Genomic DNA, 22,961 nt, shown 5'->3' on the forward strand with positions numbered 1-22,961 from the left:
TTGTATTGAATACTACATATTTAACATAGTTTTTACAACAGTAAGTATAGTTTATAGTTACATATAAATAATAAAGCGAAATCGTAATCATAACTGGTTATAAAAATGATTAATTTGTAATTTCTGCCACAAATTGTCTCTACAGTTGTGATTACAGCAGTTTTACTATAGTTTAAACAATGGTTATCTGTCTTGAGGCCGGCCTGTTACAGTTCCCTGTGGTCCTTGGTCTGTGTGTGCAGTGGAGGGGCTGTTGTAGCCCTTTACTGCCCCTTAGTGTATATTTGAAGCATTGCACAACATCGAACAGCTGTAATTCAAAAATGAATCGATCGATCAGAAAATCAATCAGTTGTTTATTTTGATTGAAAAAAAAAAAAAGATCATTGCTGTGCTAAAACAAAACTAAAAATCAAGTTGCTACAAAAAAATCAGTTAAGTACCTTCCATGTTTTATATCTCCATTTACTTACTGCCCAAATGCCCTTCTCTTCTCAGTCCATGCATAAAGACAGCCAAACATCTTTACAAATCACTAGTTTATTTGTGCTCTTTTCCTTACATTGTTAATTCTGTTTACTGCATCTCTCTCTCTTTCTCTCTCATTCCCTCCATCTGAGGTTCAGTGTCTGAGCAATAAAGGAGAAGATGTGTGTGTCCTCCAGGATGGCTTTAGCGGTGGGTTTCCCGGCTCCATGTCCACTGCGCGTGTCCACTCTGACCAGCAGCGGCTGGGTTTGCCCAGGGCTGCGGCCCACGCCATGCTGGAGAGTGGCCACGTACTTCAGAGTGTGCAGGGGAACCACACGGTCATCATGATCAGCTGTCAGCAGTAGCATCGCGGGGTAAGGGGTCCCATCTCGAGGGGTCTGAGGAAGGTTATGGAGAGGAGAGTACCTGTGGAGGAAAAGGTAAATCTATATGTTCTTGAAGTTTCACCAAGGCTGCATTTGAATGCATTTTAAAATGTATTTTATTCCTGTGATGACAAAGCTGTTTTTTCACCAGCCATTACTTAAGTCTTCATAGTCTCATGGTCCTTCAGAAAACATTCTAGTATGCCGGTTTGGTGCTAAAGAACCATTTCTTATTATTATCAATGTTGATCTTATTGTGTTCTATATGGAATGTTGAGGAAAGATTTTAAAGCTTAATATTTTAAATGCTGTGCTTTAAATTTTGATTCATCAAAGAAACCCAGACAAAAAATATCACAGTTTGCATAAAATTATACTGCAAAAACAAACAGTTTTCAACATTTATGATAATAATAATAACCATTAAGCACTAATAATAAATTAGTACCAAATCAGTATATTAGAATGATTTCTGAAGGATCGTGGGACACTGAAGACTGAAGAAATAGCTAAAAAAAAATTATTTTAAATTGTAATAATATTTCATAAAATAATATTTCTGCTGAAAATTAGAACAAATAAATGCAGCCTTGGTGAGCATAAGAGGCTTCTATTAAAAATAATAATAATGTTAATTATTGCAAACTTTGACCAGTAGAAAACAGGAATCCATACTTGATGAGCCACTTGAACTGTTCGGGATCATCAGCACAGCCGTAGTCAGTGGTCCAGGCGTGACCGATGGTGAATTTGTGGAACTTGAGCATGTCCATGACCCCAACCTCAGCTACTGCACAGCCGAACAGCTCGGGCCGTTGGTTTACACATGCCCCTGAAAAAAAACAAACACACAGATCACTCTTCTCCAATTGAATGCAATGGCCATACACAGTCTACATTTACCAGACGCACTGACTCACACACCTGTACTTAAATGAGTGGGCCTAAAAATGCTTTGGATTACTCAGATAGAACAGCCCGATTTGACACACCTCCCATTCTTATAGGCAACTGTGACTAAACACAGGGATCAACACAGACATACTAACCTAGCTGGCACACTCAGCATAAAGAAGCTTTTTTTTTTCAAATGCTTAGTAATTTATTCACGGCCAAAGTTTTCAAACCGGTGCACCGCCTACACACCTTTATCTTGTTCTGATTGTTACCTCACACCCACACATCCACACACTAGTAACCCACAACCAGGTGCAGATGGAGCCTACTGATTTTTTGGCTCAGAATTTCAGGGGGGAAAATGTATTATATTTTTGCTGAATGAAAAACATGGTCAAATGTGGTAAGCTGAGCTGAATACAACTATGATATTCGTGAATGCCCTGAATGCCAAGGTGTTTAGTTTTTTGTTGTTTTTGTTTTGTTTTTCTACATATTGTTCTGCTGTGTAACAAAACAAAGGATTTTTTTTGCCTTATTATTATTTTTAATCATATTAGTGTTATTATTATTCATTCATTCATTCATTTTCTTTCTTTCTTTCTATGTTTTGAATACTTGAGGTGAAAGTTAAGAAAAAGGGTCTGGGTCATGTATCATTTTTCTATATTTAATTCCTTATTAATAATTTATTAATATTATTTTATTAACATTTTCTTAAATATGGAATTAATTTACTTTAATTACTGTGTGTGTGTGTGTGTGTGTGTGGTCAAAATTCATCCAGATACCTTTAATATATCTCACATTATAGTGTATCACAGTTTATTCACTATAGTTTAGAAAATGGTAATAAAATATCTTGATAATGTCAGATAACTTTGATAGCTCAATTTTGTTCAGTCTGAGGTGTAAAAAGTTCACATTAGCATTTAAAGAAAAAACACTTTTATTTTATTTTTTATCTCAAATTTTACTGCTAGTCCCCTGTATGAAGAATTCTTGTGTAGAATGTGTCATAGTTCACTTTAATTTGCTATCCTCATTTACATTTATGATCTACAGTGTCCTGCGCCCACTGCTGAAAAAAAATCTATCAAAAATTATATTTGGTGTTTGAATGATTTTTGGTTTGACTGTATGAACATACATACATATATACTGTACATACAAATATATGATTGTTCAAATTTCATAAATATTTCTTCCTCCATTTAAGGTATAGATAGTATCCACAGTTGCACTTTAAAGCAAAAATAAAATCATCTTTGCTGAATGAACACAGCAGGCTGGAAATGTGTAGAACCTTTTGAATGACGTGTTCAGTTCTAAGAAAAATCTGTAAAAAATATTTCAACAAATACCATGTGCCTCCCACGATCAACCACACATGAATTCTGCACAATCCTGCATATACTCAATGACTGCACTGACTCAATCCTGTCTCTCCTATGAATAAGACAGATATTGAAACTGTATTTGCACTGGCAGCTGGCGAGTGTCGCCTGTCTAACGACTGCATCTCCTACTAAACGTGCTGTTTAATGAGAGTGACAAAGTCTTTGACTGAGGAGCGAGTGCTTCTTCGCCTCTCGCAGATGCTGGTGTGTGTGCGACATGTGTGAATGCCAATGTCATGTTTAGTCAACAGATGAGCTAGCTGTGAGTAACGGCACACATTGTGCACATCATTAAAGCCACACAGCTGCACGTCCATAAGTTTCCATTACAGCACCACCCTAATTTTACCATGTGCGAAGGCGTATGTGTGCTAAGACTGTCGGGTCTTACTGGTTGTGTTCTTCATTAGCTGGAAGTGATCTTGTCTGTCTGACTTCCTCAGACCGCTCGCCAAGAAACCGAGAAACTCACCCACGAGCAGGCCGCCGTTGGAAGCTCCGTTGATGGCGATCTGGCTGGCTGTGGTGTATCCCTCCTGGATCAGGTACTCAGCAGCACACTGGAAGTCATCAAAGCAGTTCTGCTTGTTCCCAAGAGTGCCAGCTGAAATCAGAAATCTTCTTAAAAACGTACAGTTTGAAGCAACACATGGTAGAGGGAGTGAGGTAAACTGTGCCACTTGTACTGAAGTCAAGGGGGAAGAGGTATTGGCTCCTTTGGTTTTAATTCAATTTATCCTATATACTACATGTTTATGTAAGATACAGCCATAGAGAAATTACTTCTCAAAAAAATGTCACACTTTACTCATGTAAGGGGTAACATAAGTCATTTGGCAATATGTTAAAAAAAAAGAAAAAAAAAGATACTATTCAAATAATATTTCATGTTGCATAATTTTTAATATGTTGCAAAGTACATTACTTGCACTACCTTTAAACTTAAAACAGAAAAGGTTTGAGAGGGAAGAGGGAAATTATGTTTGAAAAAAGTTTATTGGATCTTTGGACTAAAACGAAGTCATTATTATTTCCACATTTATTATAACCACATTTATCACCTTAATTAAAAGCAGCATATTTCTAAATATATACAAAATAACCACTCGCTAAAAAGTTTAGGTACTGTAGCTGGTCACCAGTTTTTCTGAAAGTTTTCAGAAAAAAAAAAAAACAGCAATTTTTTGCTGTTGCAATTCAGTTGTATTGTCCTGTGGCATGGTAAGTTATAATAATAATAATAATAATAATAATAATAATTTATTCATAATGACTGCAAGTAAAATAATTATACAAGAACTAGAAAACATTATTATTATTATTATTATCATTATTATTAATACCAGTAACAACTGTGACTATAAAGAAGATTTTCATTTATAAAGCTCTAAATATCTTACTGACTGATGTTTGAGTGCATTTCCTGCAAATATGGAAAAAATGAAGGAGTTGCACAAAATGTGCAGTTTCACATGACTAGTGCAAATTGTAGTGCAAAATACCATAGCAGTTTAATTCCTGTTTACACCATGAGAAGATGATGACTGCATCAAAGCTCCAAAACAAAAGCCTAGTGAAGTTAACATAAAGATATGACAAAGATTTTTGGTCCAACTTATCCTTAAGGTGTCTATATGAATTCACAATTACTGAGTGTTGTCATAGAATAAGTAAAAATATTGTTGGTCACAATTGTGGGATAACAGTGAATTTAGGTATACGTATTAAATCCAGTTGCAGCTGTTAGTGAAAGCTGCACTAAAATATTGCAATGACAAGATTTTGCACTAAATAAAAAAATTCAAATGATACAAATAAGTTACAATACTGGATTAAACAGGTTAACACTATGCTGGTTTCACTTCTTTAATGCATAACATAACTGTCAGTTTGTTCTAATATTTGTGTTAGTTTAGTGTTAAAAACAGACGGGATGGATACTAAAGAGGGGTCATGAAACTAAATTAGCTAAATGAACTATTAGTCTTTTTGGTTCCAAACAATTAGTTTCTATCTCAACCCTATAAAGAAACTCTGCTTTTGAAACACATAATCCTGTGGGCAGTGATCGTCAGACTAGTGACTCAAACAGATACTTCACCGCCATTAACTTCACTTTTATGCAAAGTAGTCAGCGACCTTCTGCGAGTTTCGGACCAGGCCTTCTTTACCACTTTTCAAGTCGGAGTAGTGTTAAAAATGTTGACTAATTAGAGTTGCTCTGAAATCATTCTTCATTTATCTTTCAAAAGGAAACACATCTGAGCGACCGTGAGTGAAGTGAGGATACCTTTGTGCCAAGTTTGGCCATACTCTCCTCCTCCTCTGATGTTAGCTACAGCCAGGATCCCACCCAGGTGTCTAATAAAGAGCAGGTATGCAGTACTGCACATACCCATGGAGAAATAATTGGTTAATAGTTGGGGATATTCATATTTCACCTACTCTCTCCCTTTTCCATCCAATTCCATTTACCGATCTTTAGTCAAACACAAACAGAGAGCTTATACTGACTTGTAATATGGCTGAATTGAGTTCTCAAATCCTCCATAACCGTACAGAAATATTGGATGAGAGCCGTCTCTTTCTATGCCACGTGCATGTACCAGGAACATCGGGATCTTTGTGCCATCATTACTGGGGTAAAACACCTGTTATGAATGAAAAACACAACACTTAAGGTGTGTTATTACAGTCAAAACTACTTTTTTAAGTTAATATTTGTCTTATTCTCACCGTGACTCCATACATTTAGTAAAAAGACTTTAATATTGTGAAATTAATGCGATTTAAATGAATTGTTTTCTATTTGAATATATCTTTAAAAAAAAGTCATTTAATTTTTAGCAGTCATTCCTATTCTTATTATCATCCATACTGTAAACATCTTAATATTTTTGTCATAAACGCATTTTTTTATTAATAGAAAATTTCCACAAAATTATTAGATATAATATTAAATATTATATGAAGCCAGGTAAAACAGTTTTCAATGCTGACAATAATAATACAAATGTTTTTAAAGCACCACATCAGCATATTAAAATGATTTCTGAAGCATAATGTGACTCTGAAGACTGGAGTAATGAAGTATAAGAGACTTCTTTTCAACAGCATTAAAACATTTAATTATTCCATATTTATATTTATCATTAGTGTACACATATATTTGTAATACTGAAACTTCCTGTGGCCTGTGATTCATTTGTTTACTTCGACCGACTGCATCCTGACCTGAGTTGTCTGGTAGTCACTCGGGTTGATGCCCTTTACTTCCACCTGCCTGAAGATCGTGGGCTCTGGGTCGGGTTGACTCAGGTCACAGTGGTAGATTATGCCTACGATACAAAGAATAAAAACACTGTTCATGGTCTGGAAATCTATGTGATCTCCCTTTTACTGCCAAAGCAAATGCACATACTGGGGTGTCCTTATACAGTAGTGTTCAAAATAATAGCAGTACAATGTGACTAACCAGAATAATCAAGGTTTTTAGTATATTTTTTATTGCTACGTGGCAAACATGTTACCAGTAGGTTCAGTAGATTGTCAGAAAACAAACAAGACCCAGCATTCATGATATGCACGCTCTTAAGGCTGTGCAATTGGGCAATTAGTTGAAAGGGGTGTGTTCAAAAAAATAGCAGTGTCTACCTTTGACTGTACAATCTCAAAACTATTTTGTACAAACATTTTTTTTTTCTGGGATTTAGCAATCCTGTGAATCACTAAACTAATATTTAGTTGTATGATCACAGTTTTTTAAAACTGCTTGACATCTGTGTGACATGGAGTCAAACAACTTGTGGCACCTCTCAGCTGTTATTCCACTCCATGATTCTTTAAAAACATTCCACAATTCATTCACATTTCTTGGTTTTGCTTCAGAAACAGCATTTTTGATATCACCCCACAAGTTCTCAATTGGATTAAGGTCTGGAGATTGGGCTGGCCACTCCATAACATTAATTTTGTTGGTTTGGAACCAAGACTTTGCCCGTTTACTAGTGTGTTTTGGGTCATTGTCTTGTTGAAACAACCATTTCAAGGGCATGTCCTCTTCAGCATAGGGCAACATGACCTCTTCAAGTATTTTAACATATGCAAACTGATCCATGATCCCTGGTATGCGATAAATAGGCCCAACACCATAGTAGGAGAAACATGCCCATATCATGATGCTTGCACCTCCATGCTTCACTGTCTTCACTGTGTACTGTGGCTTGAATTCAGAGTTTGGGGGTCGTCTCACAAACTGCCTGTGGCCCTTGGACCCAAAAAGAACAATTTTACTCTCATCAGTCCACAAAATGTTCCTCCATTTCTCTTTAGGCCAGTTGATGTGTTCTTTGGCAAATTGTAACCTCTTCTGCACATGCCTTTTTTTTAACAGAGGGACTTTGCGGGGGATTCTTGAAAATAGATTAGCTTCACACAGATGTCTTCTAACTGTCACAGTACTTACAGGTAACTCCAGACTGTCTTTGATCATCATGGAGGTGATCATTGGCTGAGCCTTTGCCATTCTGGTTATTCTTCTATCCATTTTGATGGTTGTCTTCCGTTTTCTTCCACGTCTCTCTGGTTTTGCTCTCCATTTTAAGGCATTGGAGATCATTTTAGCTGAACAGCCTATCATTTTTTGCACCTCTTTATAGGTTTTCCCCTCTCTAATCAACTTTTTAATCAAAGTACGCTGTTCTTCTGAACAATGTCTTGAACGACCCATTTTCCTCAGCTTTCAAATGCATGTTCAACAAGTGTTGGCTTCATCCTTAAATAGGGGCCACCTGATTCACACCTGTTTCTTCACAAAATTGATGACCTCAGTGATTGAATGCCACACTGCTATTTTTTTGAACACACCCCTTTCAACTAATTCAACTAATTGCCCAATTGCACAGCCTTAAGAGCGTGCATATCATGAATGCTGGGTCTCATTTGTTTTCTGAGAATCTACTGAACCTACTGGTAACTTGTTTGCCACATAGCAATAAAAAAATATACGAAAAACCTTGATTATTCTGGTTAGTCACATTGTACTGCTATTATTTTGAACAATACTGTACTTGAGGTTATGTAGTGTCTTTTGGCATAAATGTCACGCATGATTTGATGATTTAAGGGTGTTTACCTGGTGTAGTAAATGAAGTGAACTTGTAGAAGAAGTCAGGGTGCTTCTTCTTGCAGCTGAGGCCGACTACAGTGCCCACATCTAGCGGCAGGTCTCTGATCAGTTTCCCTGACTGCAGCTCGTACAGCTGTAAGATGTCTTTCACGTCATGCACATAATTCACCAGCAGATGGCGCTGGTTCACACACTCCACGAAGCCTGCAGACAAGATATAAACACCATCAGGCTGCAGTTCTCTTTGTTTTTATTGGAAATGAGTTAATGATAGTGTGGGGGAAGAGGAAGTGTGTGTGTGTCTCTGTGTGTGTGTGGAGGCTTGTGATAGTTTCACCCACAGATGTTGACTACTGTGAATACCAAGAAAATATGAGCTTACTCTGTTTCCAAAACGTTTTAACTGAAACATTCTACAGGGAAAATGGAGGGGTAACCAGGGCTAGTTGTCTCTGTAGCTATGAGACAAAGGTCCAATTACACAAATGTGTGTGTGTTTCCTGGCAGTGGTTTCGTTTGGTAGTTTCAGCTATATATAAGGTAGTTTCATGTGTTTTAACTGTAAAAACACATAATTCTGGGGTAATACATGTTTTTGCCTTTGTTTAAAGTGTGTGTCCGGTGTCTCAAGCTAACATTTTGCCAGACCTGCCAGCGGCTGGTGACTTGAGAAGATTGACTGGCCATAAATATTTTATACCAGCCATTAAGTATGTGTATTATTTCATAAAAAAAAAACGGAAAAAAAAAACCAGGCAATACAATTTGGCGAAATACGTTTTCGCAGTTGTTGTTGTTGTTGTTATTAATTAATATAATAATAAATATTAAATATAATAATTATTTAGTAGCAGTATGATTTGATCAAATTATAAAATTAAACAAATCAGTAAAGTATTTCATCATAATAACAACTCTAATTATTATTTATTGTTGTTGTTATTATTTATGAGAACAGTACAATTGCAGTACTGATACTTCTAGTTGTTGTTTTTTCCCCTTTGCTTTCAGACTTAAACCATGGAGTAGTTATATTTGGTGGAAAACCACAGAGAAACTTTTCTTTTGTTGACAAGTAGAGTATAACATTCCCTTACCAAGAACGTCTTTCTGGTGTTGGGGGATGAGGGTTTTCCAGTGTGTCTGCTCTGGTTTCTGCAGGTCTATGGTGATGAGGCGGTAACGAGGAGCATCCAGATTGGTGCGTAAGGTGAAGACGGTGCCTTCGTTGGTGATGTATGTGTACTGCGCTTCAAATGTGTCAACCAGCTTCACCCACGGCAGCAAACCTTGAAGAACATTACTATCAAATGAATGCTTTTATTCAGCAAGTATGCACTGAATTGATCGAAAGTGTCAGTTAAGACCTGCATTGTTACAAAACATTTCTATTTCAAATAAATTAACTTCTATTCGTCAAAAAAATCTTGAAAAAATGTGTAATGGCTTACAATATTACAATATTAGGCAGCACAACTGTTTTCATGATTGATAATAATAAGAAAGATTTGTTCAGCACTGAATCAGTATATTAGAATTATTTCTGAAGGATCATGTGACAGAAGAAAGAAGGAATGATGCTGTAAACACAGCTTTGATCACAAGAATAAATTACTTTTTAAAATATATTTAAAAAGAAAAAGTTTTTTATTGTAATAATATTACACATTATTACTGCTTTTATTATTGGTAATATTACTGTGCAGCCTTGCTGAACAAGAAAAACTTATTTACATCTTACAGACCCTGTCTTACATACATTTATAATATAATATAATATAATATAATATAATATAATATAATATAATATAATATAATATAATTAATATAGTGGTCCTTTAAGTCCTTTCGGGGTATTTTAATTCATTTATTATTATTATTATTATTAATTTCATTGTAGTTTGCCACACATACCTGTGATGCCATTGGGCAGCTGCTGCAGGTCGCAGTACCACAGACGGTTGACTGGCTCACAACCCTCGGTGATGGACAGCACTGCATACCTGCCATCATCAGAGACCTGGACAGACGAGGAGAAAAGGAGAAACGGTGGAAGATTGTGTAAGAAAAAGAGAAACCACACACAAAAAAGGAGAACAATTAATTTTAGGGTAGGTAATTTTGTCAAATTCTTTATAAATGTTTCATCACATTGTCTGAATCATGAGAGTAAGTTGCATAAGGTTATCTTCCCATAAAGTGGGTATTGTTTAAATTTGGTGTTCTCTTACAGTAAGGCTACTGTGCCATTTCGGGTTGTCAGGAAATTCTGCCACCAGGATGTCTTCTGATTGGCTGGTTCCAATAACATGGTAGTAAAGCTTCTGGTTTAGGTTTGTTGTGGTCTCTGTGCCTAGAAAGGAAATAACACAAGTAAATCACTGAAAGTCAACAAGAATTATCATTCAGAACCTATTTTACAGGGCACTTTGCCTATATCACACTGGAAGCAGACCGAATACAGACTTCTTCAAGCAATGCCTGTATGGCTAAATAGCTTAAGTTATGTCAGCGAAGAAGGAAAGTAGTGTAATTTGCAGTTGATGTGCACATACCATCAGCTTTGCCATCCTGTCGAGGGTAGCAGTTGTAGAAGATGCCTTTGGCATCATGGGTCCATGCCAAGCAGCTGAACTTCACCCTCTCCAGAACGTCTGGCAGTTTGGTGAGGTCATCAGCCTTCAGGAAGTGTACAGTCACCCAATCAGAGCCTGCGCTGCTCAGGCCATATGCAAAATACTCACATTCTTCTGACAGGCGACCCACTGTACATCAACAAGAAGCAAACAGACGTGAAAATCTTCAACAAGCTGTGATGAAATCCAGATTTGCTAATTTAAGTGCAAAATTGTTAACTTCAATGGTGCGATTGAAGCTAATGCTCTCTAAATCGCAAATATCAACACAAAACAGAGAGCTGTTTGATAGAGGATGTGTAAAAAAAAAAAAACGGAAAAAGTCAGATAGAAAGAAAACAAAGTGATGAAAGACAAAAAAACAAGGAAGGACAAAGCTGTAAAATACAGTGATGTGACGGATTCTTGGCAGATGTGCTGTCGGGTTAACAGTAATAAAGCTGCGGGTATTCCTCAGCTATCAAAATTTTATCAGCATTACATTTACAGGCACTAGTTAAAGGAAAACCAATTATCGCCTGTGTGAATGTGCAGTTCCATAAAAGGGAGTCATATATGAATCTGCCTTTAGGCATTGCGGATATACATAACTTTAAAAATCCCAGCTCTGTATTTTACTGAAGGACACACAGTCCCTCAGGGCTAAAGCTGATCTCCAAACCTGTTCAACAAAGACATCAATAAACTATTATAACAGCCACTCCAGGAAAAGAATGAAAAGGGAAAGTAGTCTGGTTTCCAATATATGCAAATAATCTTGTTTAAAAACATTTGCAGAGAAAGGCCTACATAGCCAGAAAGCTACTGTAAAATTAGACACTTAAATTAGAAAGGAGAAAAATGCATAACTCAAGAGATACACAGTCAGGCTGTGATGTGTTTGTGCAGGTTTATATGGTTTATGAGTGCACAAATGTGTATAATGACATAGGTATTACAACAGGAGCATGGATTTTGAGTTTTGTTTTGTTTTTTAATCTAAAAATGTTTTTCTGTGATAGGTAGGTTTAGGGGTAGAGAGTCCTTTCATTCGATAATGTTCTAACATTCTTTCATTTTAAGTAGTTATAATTGTGTTGTTATTATGCACTCATTTATTATCATTAAGCCCCAAATGTATGTTTATATATTTTTTGTGGTCTGTCTATGGATATCTTGTCTCTTTTTTAAACAGGAATGAAACGTGTCAGGACATGTAAAGAAAGGATAAAGGAGAAGAGGCCGGGAGAGAGTGAAAAGGAAAAACTAGGACGTTGTTGTACAGTAAACACTTTACAGGTGGGTGTAAATATATTTTGAATCAACCAGCCAATCAGACTCACTTTTGAGAGCCACAGTTCCGTCCTCTGAGAGAGTGTTTGGGTCAAAGAACACCGAAGCAGGACTGTTTAAAGACTCCTGCACATAGAGCACATCCTGGTTTTGCAGACCCTCATTATGGAAATAGAAATACCTATAATAGAATATTGATTAATTGTATTAATTTAATATACATTTAACAAGGTGACATTTTATGTACTTATTTATTTTGAACGTGAAAAATGTTTGCTAGTGTGAAACGGTTGTGTTCTGTGCGGTGGTCCCGGGCTGTTTGGTGCTGTCTGTTGGTCTGTTCTCTACCTCTTTCCTCTCTTGTAAGGACAGCTATATTTTGGGTAGTTGTAGAGCTCTGTGAGGCGCTGGTGAAACTGTTGTTTAACCGCACATTGCTCCAGGAATGGCATGGTCAACTTATTCTGCTCTTCAACAAACATCTGCAGGGCAAGAGACTGTTAAAATGGTCGTTGTCATGCACACAGAGAACTTGTTTACATGTCAATTTTTCTACACATTTCTTTGTTCCGGTAATGTGGGCCATGGGTGGAACCCAGGAAACAAAACAGGGTAAGCCTAAAAATACAGCGTAAATGGTGGTATGTAGTGATTACCTTGTCTGATAAGAAAGAGATAGACGCTTTAGTGCATGAAAGCTTGTAACTGTCTTGTCAGTCAGCCTGTCAGATGATGTCCGTGGGACAGCAGAGCCACAGTGAAAGGATTTTGCAAGGACTTTCATTGGCAGACAAACCCCATTATTTACTTAAATGTCCATTTGAGGTAATAAAACATTTGCATATTCATAGTTCTCTGATGTCAGTTAATGGTCACATGGCCAATACATATACAAATTTTTTTTTATCATTAAATATTAAAAATATTAAATATTTTTACGATTTAATTATTTATTAGCTTTTCATTAACTGAAAAAAACCCTGTTGTAATTTATTGTAATGCAGAAATGCTGGTGAACCAAAAATGATCGGGGTGTCTATTTACACTAAGTGTGAATAGCCCGCCTTGTATGGCTGAAGCTATTTATACTAAATCCGCCCACCAATGTGTGATTCGGCTAGTCAACTCTACGAAAGACAACTGATAATCGTCAGTTCTAGTGGTGCAGATGGTAAAACGTATGACATATTTATTTTGACGCGATCAACCTGGCTTAGAATCTGCCACTATTTGCAATAATTAGCAAAGTTTTAACATAATGTAAATAGAATCTATAGGTGTTTGCAGTTAGTGTAAATAGCATCTATCACTAAGAAAATATGCTATTTACACTTAGTGCAAATAGCAGCTGCCGAAAGTGATACAGAATGTAGTTCTAGTATTAGATGGTTGTTAATCTAATTGGTCCTATCAGCATTTTTATTGCAACATTGTTTGAAGTGGACTTAGAATAGAAATAAATCCTTAACATTAATGTTGGTCTGAGATTGTGGACTATTTGAATGTGATTTGCATTTGTAACACAGAATTTGTGTATTGAGTTTACTGTGTATTGAGAAAAATCTGATTCGGGATTAAATATAATTTTATTAACATCATTGAATAATTAAGTATACTATAAATTGGCTCTGTGGGAATATGGGAAATACATTTTTGCTTACATTTAGCTGTGTCTTATTTGTCCTAATACAGTTCAGTAGTACCAGTGTTGTTGGGCTCTATATTGACAACTGTTGGTCTGGATGCATGAAGGTAGTAAACAAACCTGGCTGTTTTTCTATGTATTATAACATACATCCACAATGGACATTCATGGATTCAGTTTTAGTTATTTTTTGGTGGATTGTTGGTGGTTTATGCTGGACATTGAATGAGTGACTGTGTCATTAGTATCAGTTGCATGAGCTAGTCATGGGATGTCAACATGGCATCACCCATGAGTGGGACATTGCTTTATACAGAATTTTTATTTTTTTTTCTCTCTAAAACTAAAACTGGAGAAAAACTGTGTGCACCTTTTAAAGAGACAGAGTAACTATTTTGGACATCTTTAAATGAAGTTTTGTTGACCAAATGCCAGTGATCAAGCAGCTTCATAAAGCGATGAAACCACTTTTGGAACGGTAATTGTTTCTCATAGAGACGTAAGGTCAATTGAATATTTACAGGGGCTAGTTGGTGATTTTATTGCTTTCTGACTACAAAATGTTGGTGTTTTCTCCATTCGTGTAAAATTCCAAGCAATTTATTAATTGTATTTTTTTTTTTACATATACCAAGGTAATGTCGTGTGTTAATATAATTATCGCCTGAATCCACATCTCTGTGGCATTTACTAGAAGGGATTTTTTTTTAAAACACTGCAAAGCACCATTTGGTAACTGTTGTGCATTTTTAATATGGACATTTTTATTAATGAAATGCTGGAAATTGTTAACAAGAATGTTACATCACCTCTCCACTACAGTGAGCGTGAGCTGTTAAGACGAAGAAAACCAAGTCAAAACAGAATAATGTAAACTTTTGAAATGGGCCATTATTTTGGTATGCAATAATAAAAATAATAAAAAAATAATAATATAAATATAAAAATAATTCGCTTCCACAGCTAATTCTTTTACTAGCCGAACAAGTAGCCAGGTCAAATGGTTCCCTTATGTAAATTTTACATAAGTTTGCTTATTTCCACATATAGCATGTCAGTTTTCTTGGTTTTAAATGGGATATTTAAGTAATCAAATAATACAGTACAATTCAGTAATACTGTGAATAGGATATATTTTACTATTATTAAATTAAATATGAATTTATAAATTTCCCAAGCAATAAAAGATATTGTTTATAGCTGACAATCATGTGACTGACCACATGAGTAGTGTGAAAGTTTATATTTACAGACGTCTCCATGTGAAACAATTACCATCCTAATAGGGCTCGAGTCTTATTTCATGTATACGTAATATCCGTCACCATCCTGTTTCATCAGAAGAAATGCCTCAAGTTATCTTTTATGGTATCATGAAAGCAATCATTTTAGTCAAAGCGTAACCGAAGCCATTGAGAGTTTGCCTGGTGAGAAGTGCACATTTTAAAATATTTTGAGGGTGAGCCACATTTAAATAATCTCTGGTTGTTTCCCAGTACCAGCCCTCCCTCTTTTTCCCCATCATTTTCTGTAACTCCTCTGCCATCCCTGTTATGATGAAAAGCCCACCAATGCTTAAAAAAAAGTCCATTGTGATAGAAAAGGGGGTCACATGTGTGGGTCACCTTAGACTCCTCACTGTCAGGGTCCTCCAGCCAGTGGTAAGGATCTGAGATCTTTACTCCATGATAATCATCCACCTTTGTAACAAAACACCAAAGTTAGGAGCAGCAGGCATGTCTGCACAGGGAGAAAATAGAAACAAAACACATTCGGTTTCCAGGCAGTTGCGTATCTGTTAAACTAGGCCTCGAGGCAAACCCGCGCTACATGGAAACCATAATGTAATCAGCTGCTGTACCATATGCAACTTCTGACACATAACCACTAGATATCAACACAGACACCCCTGAACACCTCCAATCTCATGACACATGGCAGAAGCTCACTCCCGTGTTCCAGTAAGGCTTTTTAGTCTGCGCTATTTGTTTGTGCATTCCATGTGTCTTAAAGAAACAGGAAGTGCAAGCAAATGAATGAAAGACTAGATGTGCAAAACCCCAAGTAAAAGTACCACTGACCTTACTGTCGTCCCTCCGTACTTCAGGGTATGTGAAAGCCATGCTGGGTGTGTTTTGTTGTTGTTGTTTTTTGTATTTCTGTGTATATTTTTGTGTGTTTGTCCGTATGTTTCACGCCCGGGTGAGTCAGCTCTGAAAAGTGAAAGTGAAATCAAACACGGCTCTCTGTTTCTCTCTCTCTCTCTCTCTCTCTCTCTCTCTCTCTCTCTCTCTCTCTCTCTCTTTCTCTCACTCTCCTGACTACAGAACAAGGCAGCTTTTCAGGCAGGAAATGATTGGACTGGATTGGTCAACCCAAAGCTGATTGGTTAGAATCTCACACAGTACACTACAGTGTGTGTTTTGCTGCGATGTCGTGATATGTTTTAGTAGGATTTTTTCTCAGTGTTCTTGAAGGCGTTTAATTAGATATCATTACTAATTAAAAACGTTCTTTCATAAAGAAATTAGTAATATAAAGTAAGACTAAATAAAATGATGTACTATACATGTCATGGCAGTCATATCAGTAGTCTTTTATCTAACATAAAGTGGGTCACTTTATGGAGGCAGCAGATATTTGACTATTTTGAGGTTATCAGCATTGGCCAAAATCATGCTCACTTTGCCAAATTGTGTAAGTTCCAATGTATACAGAGATCATTAGCAATGAGTAATGCACATTTTTAATTTTAAAATATTTCTGAGTGAATTTTGATTTATTTGTCAAATATGTTTAATTTTATTGCGTATTTAGTTCTTTTACTTTACAAAATTTGAATAAACATTTTAGCCAATTAGTTTTTCCAAGCAAATGTTGAAATATTTTGATTAAATGTTGTATGAATTAGGTTTTCACATCATTTGTTTATTATAATGTATAAAATGCTGTCTCAAAATAACTATGATATTGTATTATTATTTATATACTCTCAGGGCTGTCCCAAACTGGCATAGGGCCTAGTTGCATCAGCTTATGGATGGCCCTGTATTGACTTATATTATTTATTTCTATAAATAACATTTATTTATATATTTTCCTTTTAATTTTATTTTCAGTTTAAGTTTTAGTCATTTTATTTGTGCTTTTTTATTTATATCATTTTTAGCTTTCATTTATTTTTATTTTTATTGTAGTAATTTTAGTATTTAAACTGAAACTTATTTTATTTCAATTAATTTCCAAGGTAAAGTTAGTTTTTTGTTGTTGTTGTTTTCAAATAGTAATATTTATTTTACTTCAGTTTTAATTTTTTGTATTTATTTTAATTAACACTTGTAAAGTTTTTTTTTTTTTTTTTTTTTTTAGTTATGCAACTGTGGTTCTTAATCTAAGAACCATTTTTGGTTCTTAAAAGAGCTTTTCATTGAACAATTATTCACAGTACCATTATTATATGAAGAACTAGAACATTTTAATAACCTGAGAAACCTTTTGTCACTAAAAAGAACCTTTTGTGCATTTGAACCACTGATTTCCATAAAGAACCTTTATTTTTTTAAGAGTGAACAGTATCAGTGCTGGATCACAATACTAAGAACTTTATTATTATAAGACCACTATTATTGGGGATTTTAGTTTGTGGAATAAATTCATCATGGCTGACTGCCAATAGTGCATTTTCGGAATGGCGTGCAACATAAACAAAACATTACTGTGATTTAGTGATCTTTATCTATTGTGTAGTGGTCTTATTGACTGAATAAAAACAAAAGGGTATTTTAAGTCGGGAAATAAGCATAGAAATGTTGGTCTCCGGCTTTGTAACTTTAATGTCACCAGGGATTGTGAAGATGATCTACTACTTTTAATTGTACAAAAGCAATCATTTGTACATCATTACCTTACCATTTTGACGTGCACAAAAACCTCACACCCAGCCTATTCTGTGCATAGAGCTTTGTTGACACGCATTTGAGTTCCCGGCAGTAATACAGGTTTAGCTCAGTCAAAACAGGCATATGCTGACAGACAGCATGTCTCGTCACAAAATAGAGTGTGGAAAGCGCAAGGCATGAAAGAAAGAGAGAAAATGTTTTGTCCGGCACTTAATTACAAGGCAAGTGATGTTTGTCAGCAGGTGTGTAAAAGGTATCCTACACTTTGTGCGTGTTTATGTGGACTTAAGTCACACTTTACGTGCCTGTGGTGCGATAGCTGTCACTGTTCTCCATTTATATCCCTCTATGACAAGACCTTTAATGACACACACAAACCCTCAAATAATCACATCCCCCGAGGTGGTTCCGGTGCGCTTCTCATAAGCTTGTTTTGACATATTTCCTATAATGAAAATTACAATCTGCTTTAGCCATCGGATAAATATCATCCTTAGATTGTTTTAGCAGTTGGATTTTTAAAATCTGTAAAGATGTAACAACATGAATGTAGAAAAGAGGGAAAATTCCAAGTTTAGTGCAAATTAATGTGTGGCATATGTTAAATATGTTTTTGATTTACTTTTCTTAAAAAAATCTGGGTAACAGTGATGCACTTACTTTGGAAGTGAATGGAGTCCATATGTAAGTTTTCCTGCTAGAAGGATTAATCAGAAAGACGAATGTACTGCCCGTATGAAAAAGTAGTATACTTCGTTTATTTTATTAAGTATACTTAAGTAAAGTTCAAGTATATTTTAAGTATACTTTATGTAGCAAGTATACAAATATCAGTGTTCTAGTAGTATACTTGTAAGTGTTTCAGTACTCCTTTGAGACTAAATTGGCCCACTTTCTAGTATATGAAAGTATGTCCCTATTTAGGTATTAATTTGTATATATTTTGTTATATTAATATTTGAACATACAACACATCCAAAGAAAGAAAAGGGTATTTGCTTGTAAACTAAAACATTTTATTTTAGCTTCATGCATCATTTTTTTAAACACTTTAATGTGTTTCACAAAAAAAAAAGAAAAAAAGAAATTTAATTTTGAACAAAAATCTGAGAAAAAAAAAAGACTATGAATTGGAATCAGAATGATAATCAAAACGTAGATGGAGTCCATCAACACCCAAAGTGTCACTGTAATTACTACCTCTTCATTGGGCGACAATTTATTCCATAACGTTAGAGTTTTAATGCCGTTTCATGTCCGATGATCATATTAAGTGTGTTAGAATCTGGTATTTCTTTTTTCTTCTTCACTTGTGTTTTTTTGGAAATTCTGTGCAGAAGATGTGTACTAGCGCCCTCTCTAATAATGAAAACCGATTCTAGGAGTATAGCTCAAATCTATTTAGAGTTTTTGTAAGTATAAGTATACTTAAATGTCATTTTTAAGTATATTTATGAGGAGTACATAAAGCCCATTTCTGAGAGGTAAACTAAAAGAAGTATACCAATAGCATACTTGAATAAACTTCTTTTTCATAAGGGTATTCCTTTAATCCCTTCAAAATATATGCCTCATTCACTTCCATTATAAGCACCTCACCATCACCGATTTTTAAAAGAAAACAATTAAAAAATGTTGTAGTAATCAACATTATACCACACCTTCTGTGTAATTATTCTATTAAGGGTTTTACTGTAACTGTCTTGACTTCTTGGTAACCTATTGCAAAACAGCAAAAGGCAAACGATAAGACAAGCTGTAACCAATCTTCTGGCCTAAAATCATATGGCAGCCTAGGGTCAAAGTGTCAGAGACGAAGAAATGAACACGCTCTGCTTGCTAAGGAATATGATTCAAGGGGGAATCCCATAGTACCCATATAGCTGCTCTGATGGGAAGCTCGACTCTGAGACGAGTGGGTGAAGCAGGATTGATTTTGTCACTTCATTATGGGAAGATTCTGAAAGCACCAGACGGGGAGTGAGATTTGAAACACGAACATGTAACACGAACTCTGTTGCTTTCCAAACATCTCTGGGGTTGAAAACAATCCTGGAGAGTCCCAAACTGAGTAACCTACCGTAGATCAATGGTTTGCGTGTCAACCTGTGCTCGCTCTTAAATTGCTTGTCTGGAACTCATCAACAGCTGAAAAGAGGAATTGCACAATATACTCAAACTTCTCATACACAGACAAGATCGTAATATGCATGTGTGACCACTACCATATGTTAATATTATAGATGAGAATTCTGAAATAGACTGTTTGGGAATTATTTATGGGAAAGGGGCAAGATTGGGACAGACACGAGAAGATCATAAGCTTAACTGAAGAATGTCAAGTAACTTGCTGCACTGATACAGAATTAATTTACTCTATAGTCACAGATCAATGTTAGATTTGTTGTGTATAATTGTGGCTATGTTACAGTGGCTTTGAATGTGGCTGGGGCTGAATTATGGACTGGACTATCAGGGCCAAAGCGAGGCCAACGAGGGCCCTTGGGACATTCAGTACAACTTAACCATTACAGCTACAGATGCTTTTGTTGAGTTCTTAGTATCAGTGTCTGTTACTATTTTTAGTTAAAGTTTACCAAAAAAAAATCTTATTGAAATGCCTTTCTTATTTTTGTAATATATTTCACTCTACTAACATTAACTTTACTTCTTCTTTTTTTTTTTACAATGATGTTTTGAAAAAATTCAAGGCCTTCATTAGACATTAATTGTTTCTCAGCCAAAAAGATTATTTTAAGAGAGCATATACAATAGGCAACAGGTGTGTTCCTCTAATGGAGGGAGTGGGGAAAAAACAACCCATGTCAATAAAACATTCTATTTATTGATTAATACTTTTTGGAAACAATGTGTCTAGAAATAAAAATAAAAAAGCCAGTAAAGCCAGTGTCTTTAAAGTTGCAATAACAGAAGTAGTGGCAGATCGTTTCTTCCGTCATGTGACACACATCAAAGTGAAATGGATTATCAAAAAGAAGAAAAAAATGAAGGTGAAGCCTTGCTTTTGTCTATTGGTTGATGATTGAATGGAAGCACGTCTGAATGTTAATTGTAAGAAGGGGCGGGACTAATGTAGATTAAATAAGTGAGGAAGTCATCTTTCAGCAAGTTTTAAGTTTTAATTAAAAACAACGTTCAATTGAGATCAGGTGTATGCATTTAGAAAGTTTCCCTTTATAGTCAAATTTAAGTATATTTCTCAAGATTGAAATGTAACTTTCCTAATATTAAAGTTGAGCAATTTAATAAAATAGCACTTTGTTTGAGTTAAGACTTCTGTATTTGCATTGTTTAGTATTGACAGTAATATTTTGCATACATTTCCTAGTATGTGTCAGTATGGACAGTTTCTCTCATCTGATGTTGCTGGAAGGCAAAACAATTCTGTGGTTTCCCCTTTATGGCCCTTCATTCTTTCTGGGCAGCCCAGGAAGTAATGTGTCACCCAAAACAGCATTCCTCACTAACAGACATGCATCTGGTCATGATACACTTAGGTTTAAAGACACGTAGAAACATTTCCAGAAAAAAAAGCACCTGTCAATAGTGAATTGATAGCCGATAAGAAGCACAGCTCACAAATTTGTCACTTGCACAAGATGAATAAACTGCAAAATCTTTGTGGGGACATCTTTCGCCTTCATGCAAATTTCCTGGATTCCTACTGGAATAATTGCATTTCACTCACAAAATTCACTGAACAATGGTAAATGTGATGACATCGTGAAACAGCATCCTAACCACTGAGAAACCTGATAACACTCTACGACTATATAAATATAATAATATGTAATACACTTAAGTATACCTACTGATTAATTATTTATAATCAACATATCTCTCATCTGCAATTTTGAATTTATTTTTGCACTGAGCTCTTTACAATGCATTTTGGGATTTTCTTCTCCACAACTATATGTGCAGTGCTGCCTTAAAACCTGGTCAAACTAGTTAATTTGAAGCACTTGCCTCAGGAAGCCTGTCTGTTGTCTTATGTTGCTTCTACCTTTCACCTCACAGGAAGTGAAGTCATCTATCACTTTAAGAAACAGTGGAAAGCATGTCACGCATTCTGATAATGACTCAGACCAGTCATCTGTTCAATAAAAGTTCACCACTCCCACATAATAATAAATCACTCTGTCAATCCGCACACCTACAGTCAACAACTCAGCACTTTCAGTATGTTTAGGCTATTAGTCAGGAAAGTTATCATGAAAGATAACAAAAATCATTGAATTAAGTTCTTTGTATGGCGCTCTAAACTGTGTTCTCACACGTTCTGACAGCCTTGCTATCATTGTAGCTAAAAGAGTGGGTGAGTGTGTTTCAGTGTGAAATCTGTTTAAGGCTTTATGAAGTAAGCCACCAAAACAGGCAGACGAAACCTATATGGCAAACAAGGATTGCACAGCGCAATGTTTGTTGTTGTTGTTGAATGTTGCAACCGCTAAGATGGGCTGATTCGTTGAGTCAGAGAAAAGAAGAAAAATCAGTTTTGAGTTTCAGACATTTAATCCACCTAATCTCAGTGACTGGGAAAGGAGTCCGATGGGAGACGGCATATTGGAAAGAGGGAAAAGCATCTTAACTCGAATGGTTTCTCATCTGTAAATTAAGAGCTGTTAGGGCACATGAAGAAGGTAGAGTAAAGGAGTAGCCTCATCATTGGCCAAGTTATTTAATTCAATTTCACATTTAAACTTTAGTTTCTATAAAACGTGGTTTGAGGACCTCATTCATGAAATGTAGTTTGACAGAAGCATTTTAAGAAATTGGTTCATTTATTTTTAAGCTCAGAGATATACACACACACACAGTGGGGCTCAAAAGTTTGGGCACCCTTTGCAGAATCTGTGAAAATATGAGTAATTTTCAAAAAATAAGAGAGATCATACTAAATGCATGTTATTTTTTATTTAAGAGCTGGGGGGTGAAAACTAACAGTGTGCAACTGGCATGCTGACTGCAGGAATGTCCACCCAGAGCTGTTGCCCGTGAATTGAATATTCATCTACCATCTCCAATGGTGTTTCAGAGAATTTGGCAGTACATCCAACCAGTCTCGCAACCACACACCACGTACCAGCCCAGGACCTTCACATCCACCATCTTCACCCCCAAGATCATCTTAAAACAGCCACCCGGACAGCTGCTGCAAAAATCAGTTTGCATAACCAAAGAATTTCTGCACAAACGGTCAGAA

The 22,961-nt window shown here is 35.8% G+C and overlaps 1 protein-coding gene across 1 annotated transcript; it reads right to left on the reverse strand.

The window, feature by feature from the left end:
- Positions 1-439: 439 nt before the first annotated feature.
- On the reverse strand, positions 440-16,113 carry LOC113120029 (prolyl endopeptidase). The gene is made up of 15 exons (XM_026289845.1): positions 15,917-16,113; positions 15,461-15,535; positions 12,539-12,672; positions 12,241-12,371; positions 10,838-11,047; positions 10,514-10,635; positions 10,197-10,302; positions 9,380-9,571; positions 8,289-8,486; positions 6,389-6,492; positions 5,669-5,805; positions 5,445-5,539; positions 3,627-3,758; positions 1,533-1,689; positions 440-897 (listed from the first exon to the last, which is right to left on the reverse strand). Exons 1-15 carry the CDS (start codon positions 15,956-15,958, stop codon positions 603-605), a joined length of 2,130 nt encoding a protein of 709 aa, XP_026145630.1. The 5' UTR covers positions 15,959-16,113; the 3' UTR covers positions 440-602.
- Positions 16,114-22,961: the final 6,848 nt, after the last annotated feature.

Source organism: Carassius auratus, chromosome 19 (genome assembly GCF_003368295.1).
Source record: "Carassius auratus strain Wakin chromosome 19, ASM336829v1, whole genome shotgun sequence".
In the NCBI taxonomy this organism is placed as follows: Eukaryota; Metazoa; Chordata; class Actinopteri; order Cypriniformes; family Cyprinidae; genus Carassius; species Carassius auratus.

Bases quoted from the DNA above. Each gene is read 5' to 3' on its own strand.
- LOC113120029 (XM_026289845.1), bottom strand. From the start codon at position 15,958: ATGGCTTTCACATACCCTGAAGTACGGAGGGACGACAGTAAG. The intron at 15,536-15,916 runs GTCAGTGGTACT...TTTGTTACAAAG, and splicing joins TACGGAGGGACGACAGTAAG to GTGGATGATTATCATGGAGT. The intron at 1,690-3,626 runs GTGAGTTTCTCG...GTTTTTTTTCAG, and splicing joins CAACGGCGGCCTGCTCGTGG to GGGCATGTGTAAACCAACGG.